Source organism: Trichoderma virens, assembly GCF_000170995.1.
Source record: "Trichoderma virens Gv29-8 chromosome Unknown TRIVIscaffold_90, whole genome shotgun sequence".
Classification (NCBI taxonomy): domain Eukaryota; kingdom Fungi; phylum Ascomycota; class Sordariomycetes; order Hypocreales; family Hypocreaceae; genus Trichoderma; species Trichoderma virens.
The window spans coordinates 910,328-926,452 of NW_014013659.1; the positions used below are offsets into that span (position 1 = coordinate 910,328).

The following is a 16,125-nucleotide window of genomic DNA, read 5'->3' on the forward strand; positions in this document are numbered from 1 at the left end:
GAGCCAGAAAAGTCGAGGAAGAGAGAGCGAGCGAAGTGACCACGCCAAAGCAGCGCACAGGGCACCTGGCACCTGGCAGTGGCAACGGCTGGGCTTGGCCAGGGTCAGGTTAGCGGGCTGCCAGGGGTGGAGCACGCCCCTAACCGTGCTATCTCGCGGGGCCTGGTGTTAGCCAGTTCGGGGAGCGGAGGGTACAGGTACTTGTGGTTGTGGCCGGCCATGCGCTGGTGCCATGGAGCTCGTCACTGAGGGCATCAATGCAAGGTACGAGGTGCGAGTACAGGTACAGTACAGTACGCACTCGCGCTGCTGGGGATGGCATGGCCGGTCTGTCCCCGTTCGAGTACAGGTCTCGTAACGATAGACAGCCAGGGCTGGGGGCCAACGCGCGGCCGGTCTGCAAGAACAAAAGACAGAGAGAGAAGGAACATGTCATTTGATGCTCGTACAGTACTCAGTACAGCACCAGCAATTACGAGGAATATTTGGTCGCTGATCCAATGCTGTCGTAGCACTGGAGCGGATTCTCGTACTGGCGCACGCAGTTGTGCATGTAAACAGGCTCATGTACCGGTACTTGCGCAGTTCAGGCGGGCGCAACTACGGGTTGCACTGGTTCCTGCACCAGGAACCAAACAAGCACAGAGCAACAATGGCGTGGGCCGCCGATGCAGCAGCTCTGGGCACGCCGCTTCGTCAGACTCGGGGGATACGAAGCACTAAAAATCGGCGCCTCCCCCTTCGACTTCGACCCTTTTGACCCAGCCCTCTGAAACTGAGAGGCTAAAAGGAGGAGAGAGGAGAGCGTTGCGGGCACAGCGGCGCCTTGAATCAAATTGGATGTTCTCCTCTCCTCTCCTCTCCTCTCGCGGTGTCGACGGCGCCGCCGTTTGTCACTGGTTGATTTGTGCACGTTCAGGTACCATCTGTACAGTACATACTGCTATGCCAGTACTCGTATTAGTGCAGCGACTGTGCCGGGCTTGCATGCTCCGGACGGGCGTCTCAACTTCCGGGACTGCCTGGGTTCGACTGTGTTATTTCATTTTCCATCAATGCCAGTACTATGTACGGCTCCGTGGTAGCATCTATCAATTTGCCGTACTTGGACATGCCTTGTTGGGTTCGGTACGGCCTACAACCTAGCAAGTACTCCGAGCTTGCCCACCGCACCGTGCTCCACTCGCGTTTAATGCCACATTGGATTGATGCAATTTACTGTACATTGGATGCAAGTACTCAGTACCAGCATGGATGGGCTCAGCACTGCAATTTGGCAACAACATGAATGCAATGTCGCCTCCTCACTTGGCCCCCATGCCTCCTCGCTCAATATCGGCGTCAGCATTCTCATCGTATCAGCATTCTCATCGTACTGACTTTTCCAGAGAAGAAGCAGTGCTTTACACCAGTACGAGCACGTACTGTATCATTTTTATTTCTTTCTCTCCCCCCTGACACTGACGACAATGTACACATACACATGCCTTGCTGGGCTAGGCAACCCTCGGCCGCTTTGGCCGTGGTCGCGTCGATGCACAAGACGAACAAGCACCAGTCGGACGCGCTTGATTGGGCCGCTCCCCGACTCGCGACCGCATCAAACCCACTGCGACTAGGTTCGATAGCCAGGGGCTATGACCAGGGCCGCAGATGACTGCAAAGTAGCGCGACCTTGGGCTCGTCTCGTACCGCTCTACTGTACGTTGATGCCGCAACCTCGCCTCTGGCCGGATGCAGGATGAGCTGCCAAGCCAGGAAAAGAAGGCGTCGTCTTTCTTTTTTTGTTTTCTACGCTGCTTCGGTCGACGCTTCGCTCGGTCGGTGTCTCTGATTTGCGAAAGCCACCTGTTTGGTATGATTCCCCCTCCCCCCACGGTGAGATCGACATCTAGCAGCGCCAGATCCGACTTCGCGCAGCATCCGAAATATCCAGCAAGGCTGGCTGGCCTTGTACCAGTACTTGCATTCCTGACCTCCAGACAAGCCGACCCAATACGACAATCCGCCCACTACCCTCGCTGCATTGTCCCATCATACTTGTAAGCAACCCATGCCATGCAGCGGATTTCTTGCAAGAGCCCATGGACACTCTTCAATTGGGCGACAGAATTTCACAGTGGCACCATCACGCCGGGCATAAGTGACCTGCCTCTTCGTAATGCCCGGCCTGCGGCTTGAGTGATGCTGCCGTGCTCCAGACAAGGCGGCAACACCTACATGATTGTGCATGTACGAAGCACGGAGCGGACAAAGGACCGCTACGAGGGAGCATCGATTTCTGACGGCTCAACTTTGGCTATGCTCATACGAGTACTGTACTTGTACACACGTCCCAGCCTGAGACTCTACTCTACAGGGCCTTGCAACTACCCCAAGCCTTCTTCCCATGCCTTGAGAAGATAGGGACGAATCTCCACGAACAAGCACGGGGATCGACAAACACTAATCCTGGTGCTCTATCGCTTCTCCATGTTTTTGCTCTCGCGGCCACGGATCGTGGATGCTACGGCAAAACTTGTACGGCCAAAGCACAGGTGCGTGGGTCGTCTATCCTGGAGCACCACCAACCCACACCTCATGGCGCTATTTCATGCAGTAGTCCCAGGTGAGGCAATATGCCCGGCGGGATGCATTTGGCTGGCTTTTATGTACTTGTATATGCACGAAATGCTCCAGGAGAACGCAAAGAAGCGCCGGACTCGGATCAAGAAGCCTTCTACAACGCCATGCAGCGAGCCGCAAGTGGTGAAGAACAGAGGCAGAATATCCCACCCAGCTGAGCCAATTTCCACGCGCTTATTGGCCGTCAAGGCACAGTTATTCCTCGGAGATTGCGAGCCCTAACGGCGAGGATACATAGTATGTGCAAAATTGTACGAGTGCTGCTCATTTGCCGCGGCCAGGGAGAAAAGCTCTGTCGCTTCCACCCATATGATCAAAGTTTGTTTCGGTCAGCGCAGCCTCCACGGATCTAAATCTAAGCTTTCAATACTTCCCTCGCCTTCCCACGAGTTGCAAAATCATAAAATCATAAAACCATCGTACCAAAGGGAGACAAGACGAAGCCGAACAAGCAAATGACGTAACAAAGATGGGAAACCCACACGGAAACCTTAATGCAGTGCGCTATGGAGTAGCATCCCATGCGACAATTATCGTATTCGCGGAGGGGAAGTGGTTGTCTCCAGAATATTCTGGCCTGTAGGGATTCGCTGAGCATATGTTAGGAGATGGCCCAAGGTTCATGTGATGCTCGGACGTGAAGAATCGAGGCCCTCCACTCCACCACAGTTGAGGCCCACGTCGGTTATTTTTAGGCCGTTCCCAATAGTTCGGGATCTCTTACAAGTTACGAAGCAGTGGCGCAAGAAAATCTCTTTTCTCATCGAAGCAGAAGCCTTCTAATACGGAGTACTCCGTACAGTCTTGCGGACCTGTTCCCGGTTGGCTGCGAGGTGGAGGTGTTACGCAACGCCTTGCCCGCCTCTTGATATATTTGTGTACACACACGCATTCCCAATAACACAGCCGTCTCATAGCAGAAGACCAGCGTCCAGCATCCCAAATTACACAACGAATGGGAACTGGAGTTATAACACTCCGTGGCACTTGACATCATATACTAGAGGAGGATGGCGATAGCAGAGGAGATTCTTGAAGAACTAGGTAGGGGCAAGTTGATAAAAGGTACATCTCGTAATGACACGCTTAATACTGTAAGGTATGTAGCCTCTGGAATGCTGAATAGATAGTCAAGTTGGGCGCTGGCTGTTAGCCACTCCCTTCTTTTTCCGAGGGGGGTGGCGCCTTGCTCACACTCTACTCAGTATTTGTAAGAGGCTTGTTATCGTTGAAGACGACGACTCATGTAGCACCAAATACGCGTACCTAACACATGTGATATTCTGTAACAGCTTCATCATATCATGTCATGTCAAGTCAATCGCACAACTACCGGCAGCCCGAAACGCGAGCCTTTTTTCGCAACCCCAGTCTTGGTGCCCATTTCAAACTTGAGACGGGCCGTTGCTTGTTGACGCCACGCAGATCGGACGGCTGTGGGTTTTCGACATTGATTTCGCCACTGGGGGGGAGCCGTGGTTGCAACCGGCCCTGATTGTCTGTTCGCGGTAGTTCAATCTACTCACCCGTGGGGCTAAATTGAGGGGAGAATCTGCTCAGCTGCTGTGTGAACGCCAAGATCTCGCAGCCATGGTTGATTGCTTGTGGCAATGATTGGCAATTGTCAAATTGAAACAAGCTTTATTAAGCTGCCGCGTACATGTACAAGCATGCATCTGCCCAACACTAATAGATTATACAGCATCTCATGGCGCGGGCTGACCGATGTCAGTCATTGTAACTCAGCGTCTTTGAAACGAGAAACAACTTGCGTTTATCAAAAGCTCCACCGCCACAGCCCTTGCTTTATTTCATGTTTGCTCTAATATTGCCTTGTTTCAGTTGGACGGTGGTATTATAGAGACGCAGCCTTACTCGTCGAGATTGCCTTAGTACAGGCCTAACTTAAAACCCCCATTCTGGTAACCCAAATAGTACTAGCATCCAACAACCGGTTGATTACCTATACATTAGCCTCACAAGATGGACTCCAAGCAGTCGAGGGAATGCATTATGCTAAACAGAAGGTGCCAATTCGGCTTGATCCTTCGCGTCAAAGTCGCCAGGCAGACGTGCATCTTGTGTCAATGATCCTGATCCTCAACATCTGCCCAACCTCATACTTGTGCAGGCGTAAGCCTCTGTGAAACACCAGAAATCCGAGGCGCTTGTATCTGCATGATATCCCAACCAGAGGCCCTTGGTCTGGATATTTTCGTCTCGAGGTCGCCACGTTGCTTCGCGATAGCGCCCACATGCGACCAAAGGCAGCATAAGGCCTTTTGCTCCATCCCGTTCCCAATGGCTCCTTGCCTCGCCAGGGGACACGCCCAACACCTCGAGTCTTTCCGATAGCTCAACGTGCGACAAGCCGTACGGGCACGACACACAAAGACGCCGTCGCCATGGTCGGAGTTCCGCGCAGCAGCGGCTGTCAGCTGTGCAGACAGAGAAGAGTCAAGTGTGACGAGGCCAGGCCAGAGTGCGGTAACTGTCGCAAGTACGGCGTCCAGTGCCCGGGCTATGAGCGAGCCATCAAGTTTGTGTCTGGCAAGCACACGATCCGGAGCAAGGGTTCTCGACCGCTGCGAACCAGCGCCTCGTCGGGAACTTCGCCATCCTCCGCCTCGACGCTGTCTGCTGGCGCCACGAGTCCCGAGAGTATTGGCAGCAGCAGCACAAGTGGTACTGCTGCCATGTCCATGTCCCTGGTGGCCTCTCCTCAGCCCAACCGAGCCCTCTTCGTTGGCACTCTAATGGACATGACCCAGACTAAACTGGCCTCCAAGGACGTATCTACGTTCCTGGGCTTCTTCGGCCGCCTTAAATTTGAAGAGCTGGGCACGGCGGCGGCTCTAGATGGCGCCATTTGTTGCCTCTCTCTGCATCTTATGGGCAAAGAGTTGGCGGACGAAAGCCTCATCGCCCGGAGTAGGACCGTATACGGATGGTCCCTTGGCGCCCTCCAGGGGACACTGAGACATCCAACCAAATGGAAGACGTCCGAGACCTACTGTTCGGCCGTCTTGCTGTGCTTCTTTGAGGTAAGCCCGTAGCAATATGCGGTGACAGAAAACAACCCAGCAACCCAGCAACCCAGCATCTTCTATCCTTCTTCCAAAAAGCTTGACCGAGCCGTGCTGACGCTTGGGTGCGAGAGAAATAGCTGTTTGCGGGAACGAGTTCACCGGAAACCTGGCTGCAGCATGCTCAGGGAATTGCCACACTGATGGAGCAACGTGGTCCTGCAGCTCATACGCAGGGCAATGACGCAGCTATACTGTTTTCCTTCCGAGGCATCCTGGTAGGCATACTCCCATTACCCCCCTCTCTTTTTTTCTCCCGATGTCATTGGTGATTGTAATGGTCTTTTTTTACTTTGTCTGGGGCACTAAGCTGTCTGTTCCTGCGTCTTCCAAACGAAAGCGTTGAACAATGGACGAGGACTTTCAATGTGCCCCCAAAGTTTGCAACGGCTGTACCCAAGCCCAGTGGCTGAGAAGCGGCATACAGCTGCAACCAAACTTGAAGAAATAAGACGCTCCTTTACTCCGACGCCCTACTTAGATACTTCCCGAATAGCTGACGCACCTCTTTTAATTCGTTCTTTTTCCCGATTTAGATTATGAGCTCGCTGTTCTTCCCAACAAGCGACAAATGCTTCTTGGCTCGCCCGGAATGGAGAAAAGTCATCTATGATGGCACAGGGCAGTCAATTTACTCCCCCGAAACGCCAGAGTTCTCCATGCAAGTAGTCAATTCGTTTTTCCTGTGCTTGGCAGACATGCCTGAAGTTATGTGGTGGGGATATCCCATCCGCGAGGCTCTCATGGCGGGTAGACGAGTGAGTCCCAAGCGCATACAGCACCTTGCGGAGCTGACGGCTGCAAACCACGAGCGGTTCACCGCATGGTACGAGGATTTCAAGAAGCTTGGCGTCGAACTTAAGGAGGTGCCGTCTCAGGACCCCAGCTCGCCGTTCCAGCTGGTGTTGGAACATCCCGTGGGATGGCTTGGGTCTATGCACATGGGCTATTGGGCCAGCATGCTGATTCTGCAGGAGCTGTTGATTAAATGCCAGTGGCCCGTGGACTATCGAGAATCTCAAAAGGAGCTGATGCACAATATTCTTCGATCCATCGAGTCGGTGGGAAGCGGCACCATGGGGCCCTTCCGCTTGGGCTACTCGATAAGAATCGCGTATGAGTTTGCCAACGTTGAGACACAGCGATGGATCATTTCTCTGCTGGACAAGTTCTCCAAGAGATATGCGGCCACGGATAAGAACTCATACCCGAGCCCACGTGTGGACGCGCAAGGGTACTCGTGAGACTTTTTGAGACGGTGAGCAACGGAGAGACCCTTTTTCCTCTCTCCCTGCTGCGAAAAAAGGGAAGCTTCGGGCCCCAGTGCCAAGTTCTTACATGTCGGCGCCCACCTGATTGGGGAAAAGGGTGGAGAGGTGAGGATCTAGAGTGTTTTGGGTATCAATTTTCTAGTAGTCGTCGGGTGCAAGGTACGTGTAAAAGGCGAAAGACACTGAGCTCACCGATGGTGTGAATGACCAACTGTCGACGTACACATACAGGGGATTCTGGTTGACGTTCAAGTCATGCATTGCTTTATTTATGAATACTGGCCTGTCTTATGACTGACGTGAGGTTACTTGTGCGCACAGATCTGGTGATTTAGCTTGGAGAGATGGCTTCACTTGATTGGCAAAGGGACGTGAAAGTCGTAAGCCGCCACGTCGATGATCCCGTATGGTCTCGTAAAAATAAAAAAAAGGTGGTGGCATTATTAGTAGTAGTATCTAAGATATAAATAGCAAGCCACATAAGACGTGTCTCTTTTTTACTTCCTTCCCGTTGCCATAGTATTATAGGGTGAGTGGTAGTAATAGTTCGTATCATTAAGCCATATCGTATAACGTACTAGGTGTTGCACCGATCCAGCCAGCACTGTAAGTCGTGTGATAAAAAAAGAAAGCGAAAAAGGTGAAGATGAAGTAGAAGGAGAGCCGATTTAGCTTTGTTGAAAACATGCTGTCCCACTTTCACATGGGATTCAGCGCTGCCAATTTATTCAAAGCTTGTCGGCGGGTGGCTTGTTTCAGTTGCTCGATGTCCTCTTTTTCTTCCCCAGAAAAGCGCGAGCGAGACCCGACAAGGAGGGTCCGCCGAATAGCAGCTGGTCGGTGTGGCGGCCACAGGTGGTGTGGACGTTGACGGTAGGCGAGGATTTGATGAAGCCGAATGAGGTCCTGCGCTGAGGAGAGGAGATGGATTGCGGGTATGTGGTGGCGCTGGAGCATGTTCCGACTCTCTGTTTATTTTGGCTTCGTTTTAGTATTTGACATGTGGCTTGTGGCGGGTGCTTGTATTTATGGAAACGAAACAGATAGATGAGATGACATTGTGTGCCGCATACCTTTGATGGAGAGAAGATTGGTGACTCAAGGGAGTCGCGAGAGTCCTCAGTGATGCCGAAGGAAGTGTCCAGTTCCAACGGAGTGGGACGAGTGGCACGGGATAAGCGAGCCATAGCGAACGTGGGTTTTCTTTCTTTCGTAATTTCGTTACAAGACGTGAATTCTATTTCTATTCCAGGCGCCGGTTCTCTGCTCCGTCCGACAACAAGAAGGCTTGCTTCTTGACAGCTTGTTCTGAGAAAAGATAGGAATAACCCGTGCCGTCAAGGCAGCTGAGGCTCTGCACGCCGGGTGCGATAAAAACAAAAAGAGACGAGAGTAACGGGTCGAGGAGTACTCAAATCATCGACTGATACGATACGCAGGATCAAACTACGAGGTGGAAGGAAAGGAAGGGGAAGCGGGATGGCTAGCGAATAAATACCCAGGGCTGCTATTCCTAGCACAAACGAGGGAGCGTGTTATTCATTTGCGATGCGCATAACTCGCAGACTGATTTGGCGGCTGACCGAATCCGTGTCAGGCCGCAGATGCAGACGGCCAGGACGCTGCAGTGCGACCACCAGGCCGGCATTCCAGTCGCGTGGAGCATCAGGAGCCATCGTGTCGGTAAAACCTCAAATGGCGACTATTGACGGCCTGGGCCAATCACGGCCCATCACATGATTGGGGAGCCCGCGATAAGGCAGCAGGCAAAAAAACCTGGCAAGCCTGGAATCGGTGACGGGCAAAGGAGAGGCAGCAAGGGAAGCTGGCGTCATGGCGGGGACCCTGTCCGGCTCGACCTCGAACCTGATGGCTTTTTGCTAGTGTCGATCGCCAGGAATCGGTTCCAGACAGAGTTTAGCAGCTTGGTCAGGGTGAAGAGCGTGCCAGTCCAGCATGAGCAGGTATAGATAGGCATCCGACAATGAGCTTTGGCCAGCCCTTGCCGACATGTCATGGCATGACGAACCCCCCCTCCCCTTTGTCCCTGTTTTGTCTCTCTCTCTCTCTCTCTCTCTCTTTGTTTTCCCCCTCCCAGGATCCGAGCCAACGCCGAGAGCAAGGAAACGGCAACATGATGAAGCTGGTATGCTCGCACTCTGGCCGAGATATGGAGAACTCGACTCAGTAACGGGCCCTTCCGACAGCCTACATGTACTAGTAGTTGTTAGTGAGCCGTACAAGGTAGTTAGTCTTCATCGTATTGCCAAGCCAAGCACCAAACTCTGCTCTATCCCATGTACCCGCATCACGGAACGGCTGTCGGCTGGCCACTCCAGACGTCGGCAACCAGGTCCAGCCGTTGCTAGCACCAAGTCAGCTCGGGGGCCAGAAAATATGACCTGGGATAGCGAGCGATGGAATGGCCCTAGCTGCCCCTTTACTGCCGCTCTCGTCGTAGCACGGACTAGTCGCAGTCGTAATGTGCTGTCATGGCGGCGTGAGCTGAGCTATCAAGGGCCAATGGCTTCCCAGCACGGCAGAGGTCATTTCGTCAGTCGATTCTTGGCCGTCGAGAAATGCAGTCATGCTGCCCGCTCTGGACCGCAACATGAGTCACGCCTCAGGGAAAAAGAGAGACATTTTCCACTTTTCCACCCAACGTGAAACGGGCGAATGGTGGTGCAGAGGCTCGAATTCTGAATCTGCTTGGCCGATGCAGGAGGAGGACCAACGGCTAAAGCGATGCAACTCTAGGACTGGGCTGCAGGATGCTGACATTTGATGTCAACCGGTGCTTCAAGCTGGCCCAAGTCCTACGGTAAGGCGGCTCTGCGGCAATTCACCAGAGCTCTGGCGATGCGGTGCCTACCCTGGAGCGGCGCTCGTAGAGTCCAGATTTCAGGCATCAAGGCATCAAGGCACCAACTCTGAGTTCCACGACGTGCCTGTCCACCTGACTTTATTAGGCGTGGGGTCCAAGGACAAGTCGCTGTGGGAGCAGTTCTTCATCAGCCCTACGGCAAGACTAGAATGCTTGAGCCGCATCAGGGGATCAGTGCCGAGGACAGATCGAGCAATATGGGGAAGCTGGGAATTAAATTAAATCAATGCCAATTCCCATCGCCATCATGGATAAGACGTCGCCCGTGGACAATGGACTGGCGGAGCGCTTGTCGGCAGATTGGCGAAGCGCTGCTATCGGCATATCCTTGGTCGAGCCAATTGTATTTTGGCAATTCACATTTCATTCATAACGATGCAGCAGTCCTAATTGTGTAAACGTGCTCTCACTTTCTTCAGCACCTTGTTTGAAGCCCTGGTTGCACATCGTCATTCATGGGCCGCTTTTGCGGCCTTGAATAGCGGGCCCTGGATTGGGTAACAGGCTCAACAATAGGCTAGGTGACTGTAGAATACTGTACTAGGCGCAGTGGCAGAGAGAAGAGCCCTGGAGGGAAAAAAAAGCTCGGGCCACTCACGGTGCCTGCGTGGCTGCACGTGAGGAGACACCTCCGTTTTTTTTTGGCCTGAGCGCTAATAGCTCTCGCGACGCGCGAAGTCTCGTTACAAGTATCCAGATCGATTTGCGACCACTGCTGCATTGCCTTTGTGCCCGCCAAAAGGTTCGTCTCGGCGCGCCCCGTCAACGCGACGTCCTCGCAACGCATATATCCAGACGGTCCTTGTGGGCGCAGCTGCTCTGGCCATCTGACGGCGCCGGCCCGGTTCATGATTAGTGTGTCATTGCGCGATTCCATGCACGCCATATACATCCACCGTGCGGCACCATCCAGGTCATAGGTCTGTCCCTCGACTCAACCACTGGATGCCTGAAATGCGCAGCTCGGAATCAGGAACAATCACTGACCCGTGTCTGATAGCTTAGGGGTTGCAGGTCGTATCAATACCTATCCGCACATACGCAATTCACCCATCAATCTCTGTTGTTACATTGGCCCAGTTCCCTGAACGTCACCCCAAAACACCGCACAACCCGATACAATGGTTAGCAGCAAGAGGAAGCGAGCCCTCGAGGACTTCGACCCCAACAAGTCGGATCCGGAGGATGAAAACTTCGACCCGATAGAGGCAAGGCCTAGCCGAAGCTCCAAGAAAACCCGCTCATCTAGAAATGGGAAACCAGGGCAGAAAAGGACCAACCGTTATCGCGGATCCGACATTGACGATGACGATGACGAGTTATCTGATAGCGAAGAAGACTCTTTTGCCGAGAACACCGAAGAGTCTGATGAAGAAGCTCCCAGGAATGCGGCTGGGCGGCGGGCCAGGAAAGTGGCAGTCAAACAGCAGAATTATAAAGAGAGCAGCGAAGAAGACGACGACGACATAGAAGAAAAGGAAGAGGTTGAAGAAGAGCTCGATGAACTAGACGACGTTCCCCTCAAGCCTGCAAAGCCGGAGCCATCAAGGATGGTCAAGCTCAAGGTCTCTGGTCCAGCCTTGGCCCGGACGCGCAGGACTCGGGCACACACTGAAGATGCTGAAGAGTTCATGGAACTGTCCGCTTCTGGTCGACATGCCGTTCTATCCCGAGAATCACAAAGCAGAAGCCCCGAGTCAGCTTCACGAAGGCCCACCCGCGCTGCCAAAGGGGTGAAGAAAGCCGAGCCAATTCTGGAGGCTTCCCACGAGAGTAGCTTTCGAGAGAAGGATGACGCCAATGCCCCTGATGAGCTCCTGGAGGATTCACCAAGCCGTGAAAAGCATGAAGAAATTGACTCTGATATGCCGGATGCTGTCAAGGAGGACCAAGACGCCCCAGTGGAGAATTCCGCCGCAGTGAAGCAAGACGCGGCCGACGATGATGACGACGACGACGACGTACTCACCACTCGGAGGACCAGAAGCTCTCGAGCTGCCGCTGGGGCTTCTACAGAGGATGCCGTCGAGACCACCGAGGTAGTCGAAGCTGAAGCTGCGGCCGAAGATGGGTCAGATGCCGGTGGTGCTCGCCGGTCTCGCCGGTTAGCGAGAGGCACCAAGAAATCCACTCAGGAACCTAGTAGCGATTTTGAACCTGGCGATGATTCCGATGATGCTGAAGTCTCCGATAAAGAGCGAAAGGGGAATGATGATGTTATTGACAGCCCGACTCCTCGAGGGAGACAGACCCGATCTCGCGGCCGTACCTCACGCCGTCGAAACTCTTCTGCTGATGAGGAGCCTGATTTCGACTTGGACGAGCTTAACGAAGAAGCCCGCGAATTGAGACGCTCATCTAGGCCGCATAGAAAGGCCCGGACAGAGTCCCCCATTGTGTACCAGGAGGGCTCACGTCGACGACCTAGGATCAACTATTACATGCCTCCGTTGACTGCCGCCAACATTGAGGAGGAAGCAGAAGATCCTGCTCCTACTCCGGCTCGCGGCCGTCGACGAGGCGGCGCCAGCGCTGGCTGGGACAGGAATCTCAACACCACATACGGTCCCTTTGGCGGCGGCGGCGATGTCGGGTCTCTGCTTGGCGGCCCATGGGGGACTGGTGCCACCGGCGGAGTCGACTCTGATAGCAGTGATGATGAGATGATGCACAGGTCCACAGCCGCAGGAAATGTTGGCATGACGCCGACGTCTGCAGCTCCAGCTGGTGGCCTTGTATCTGGTGGGCAGGGTCATGGCGTTGACGCTACGCCTAACGTCGGCAAGATCAAAGACCGCAAAGCGCTCGCTGATGCTGACCCCCTGGGTGTGGATTTGAACGTCGACTTCAGCAAGGTTGGTGGGTTGCAAGGCCACATCGATCAGCTCAAGGAGATGGTTCAGCTTCCTCTGCTGTATCCAGAACTCTTCACCCGATTCCATGTTACACCGCCCCGCGGCGTCTTGTTCCATGGTCCTCCAGGTACCGGTAAAACGCTGCTCGCTCGTGCTCTGGCCAATTCGGTTGGTTCTGGCGGCAAGAAGATCTCCTTCTACATGCGCAAGGGTGCTGATGCGCTCAGCAAATGGGTTGGCGAGGCTGAAAAGCAGCTCCGTTTGCTCTTTGAAGAGGCGAGGAAGACCCAGCCTAGTATCATCTTCTTTGACGAGATTGACGGACTGGCGCCGGTCAGGTCGAGCAAGCAAGAGCAAATCCATGCTTCTATTGTCTCGACCCTGCTGGCCCTGATGGATGGCATGGATGGGCGTGGACAAGTCATCGTCATCGGCGCCACCAATCGACCGGACAACATTGACCCTGCTCTTCGACGACCGGGACGATTTGATAGAGAATTCTACTTTCCCCTGCCCGACCTCGAGGGGCGCCGGTCCATCCTTAACATCCACACACAAGACTGGGGTCTGTCGAACGAGTTTATGCAGTCCCTGGCTGAGAACACCAAGGGCTACGGTGGTGCTGATCTGAGAGCTCTCTGCACCGAGGCGTCACTCAACGCTATTCAGCGGACCTACCCACAGATTTACTCTTCTACAGAGAAACTGCTTGTCGATCCAGCCAAAATTTCGGTCCATGCCTCCGATTTCATGATCTCTATCAAGAAGTTGATACCTTCGTCGGAGCGTTCTGCAACATCAGGAGCACGCCCTCTTCCAAGCTCTATTGCGCCTCTGCTCCGTGAACAATTTGACGAGGCCAAGCGGGCGCTTGATCTGCTCTTGCCCCGGAGAAAGAAGACGACTGCACTGGAAGAGGCCATGTATGAGCAGTTTGATGACGAAGATCATGGATTTGGACGTGAGACACTGAACCAAGAGTTTGAACGCTCTCGAGTCTTCCGGCCTAGGTTTCTCATCTCAGGTGCTCATGGTATGGGCCAAGGCTATATCTCGTCTGCAATTCTCCATCATTTTGAAGGGATTCACGTACAGAACTTTGACCTCCCAGCCCTCCTCAATGACGGACGGGTAAGCTACTTTGTCCCCTCCTCCCGCTTTTTTACACCAAATCATTACTAACTGAATAATAGGCAATGGAGCAAGTCATCGTTGGCCTCTTCACTGAAGTAAGGCGCCACAAACCGAGTGTGATCTATATTCCAAACATTGATGCTTGGTATACGGTGCTGGCTGGAACGCTGGCGCTGGTCACCTTCCGCACTATGTTGAGATCCATCGCCCCAACGGATCCTGTACTCCTCTTGGCCACTGCAGATTGCGAAAAGAAAGACCTTCCACAGGAAATGGTTCGCGATTTTTTCGGCTACTCTCACAAAAACCAAATGCAGATCACGAAACCGAACAAGGTAAGAAAGGGCACCATACGAGCAATAGTGTGGGCGAGAATCGCTAACAGTCAGCAGGCCAATCGCATGGAGTATTTTTCGAAAACATTGGAGTATGTGAAGCTGCAGCCTCGCGACTTCCCAGATCTCGACAACCGTAAGAAGAGAGTTCTCGAGGAGTTGCCAGTAGCTCCTCCGGCGCCCGTCAAGCCGCCAACCAAGGAAGAGGTGAAGGCTCTGAAGAAGAGAGATCATCAGTTCCTGAACGCTCTCAAGATCCAACTTCAGCCCATCATGGATCAGATCAACCGTAGGTATAAGAAGTTCAGACAGCCGGTTCTTCAACAAAGCCAGATTGAATACTTGTTCTTGGAGGCAGATCCGAACTACGTACGGCCCGATCTAGCAGAGGGAGAGAACAGACCCTTTGAGATTGTAAAGGATAAGCATGGAAATGACGTGCTGATGCACATCGAGTCTGGCAAGTACTATTACAACCTCGAGACCACCACCATTGAGGAGCGCCTGTCGAACGGGTTCTATGCTCGCCCCAAGGACTTTTTGTTTGACATTAAAGCTCTGGCAAAGGACGCCAAGAACATTGGCGACAAAGAGCGCACTCTCAAGGCCAACGAATTGCTCAGCAACGTCGAGGTGGATGTAGCAAGTATCGAAAACAGCACAGCCCACATCGACTGGGAAGCGCTCTACCAGCGCCAACAGCAGCGAGCCAAGGAGGCAGCGGAGAAGGAGCGGAAGCGAAAAGCCATGCAATCCGTATTGGAGCGAGTCCAGTCGGATCTTGGCGGAGGCAATGACAGCGATTCCCAGGGCCCTCTCACCCTTGGAGAGCCAGTGCCAGGGGCTCGCACCATGGCCCGCTTCCAGATACGAAGCCCCTTGTCTAACGGGCATGGCGAGGCTGGCCAAAATGAACATCCGCTTAGTAACGGTGTCCCCAATCCGATAAAGGAGGGCGATGTTCAGATGAGCGGGACCGATGATGACACACAAATTCTGACCCAATCCCAAACCTCTCCCATGGGCCCGCCCCCAAGATCAGAGGAGCTATCTTCCTCGAGAATCTTGGCGGCTGGGGGGACGCAGGTATCTCAGCGATCTGCAATTACCACTCTTCCTCCTGGCGTGTCGCCATCGGCTGTAATCAACGAGGCATCCACGACAAAGACGTCGGATCCGTCAACTCACAGATCTTCCAACTGGAGCACGCAGAATACAAATGGAAACCACGAGCACGATGATACGCTACCGGACACTTTGTTAGTTGCGCAGAACCAGAGTCAGCTGTCATTGCAGAACCAAAGTATTCTGTCATCTTCTAGTGAGATTTGGCCGCATACTCAAGCTCGGGGACCGGCACTTGACGAAAGCTCGTCCGCCTCGCTCATAAGCCGCCCGTCGCTCCAATCCCAAACTCACAAGAGCCCGGGAGCTGCGAAGTCGGTGATTAGCTTACCGTCTCATGATTCAAGCTCGTTGGGAGACCCAGTTCGCAACTCGGGCTCGTCTTCCCAACCGTTGCAGGTAGAAGGACAGATAGAAGAACTTCTGCACAGGGTAGCAGACCTCACCTCGGGCTGTACGATTGAGCAACTCGAACAAGTCAACCGTGAGATGATGGACGAGATATGGCGCAGCCGACACGAGTGGAACAGAGTCAAGGTACTCGGGAACGTGTCGTCAGTGTTCAACGAGGTGATGCATGACATCGAAAACATGCAAGGCATGGATCCACTGAGTCAGCGAGAGGACTTGGATGTATAGGAGCGTCTTGATAAAGAGAGCAACTAGTTTGTTTTGTTCTTTTGACATCCGCGCTAGAACATTGGAGCGACCAAAAAAAGTGAGAGACATGATGCAGAATTGTTTCTTGTAAGATTGATTATGGATATTGGTTTTGGGTTGGCACAGCGCTTTTTTCTTCTTTCCCCTCTG

The 16,125-nt window shown here is 53.4% G+C and overlaps 3 protein-coding genes across 3 annotated transcripts; 2 read left to right on the top strand and 1 right to left on the bottom strand.

Annotated features, from left to right (window-relative positions):
- Positions 1-5,387: 5,387 nt before the first annotated feature.
- Positions 5,388-6,955, top strand: TRIVIDRAFT_40583 (uncharacterized protein; the record flags this gene model as incomplete). Its single annotated transcript, XM_014095363.1, has 3 exons — positions 5,388-5,669; positions 5,792-5,929; positions 6,248-6,955. The coding sequence occupies 3 exons, from the start codon at positions 5,388-5,390 to the stop codon at positions 6,953-6,955; spliced, it is 1,128 nt and encodes a 375-aa protein (XP_013950838.1).
- Positions 6,956-7,761: 806 nt separating this feature from the next.
- On the bottom strand, positions 7,762-7,959 carry TRIVIDRAFT_131995 (uncharacterized protein; the record flags this gene model as incomplete). Its single annotated transcript, XM_014095364.1, has 1 exon — positions 7,762-7,959. A coding segment is annotated over one exon (198 nt), but the record flags the coding sequence as incomplete, so codon positions are not given.
- Positions 7,960-10,987: 3,028 nt separating this feature from the next.
- Positions 10,988-15,948, top strand: TRIVIDRAFT_10155 (uncharacterized protein; the record flags this gene model as incomplete). The annotated part of the gene is made up of 3 exons (XM_014095080.1): positions 10,988-13,852; positions 13,915-14,190; positions 14,248-15,948. Coding segments are annotated over 3 exons (4,842 nt in total), but the record flags the coding sequence as incomplete, so codon positions are not given.
- Positions 15,949-16,125: the final 177 nt, after the last annotated feature.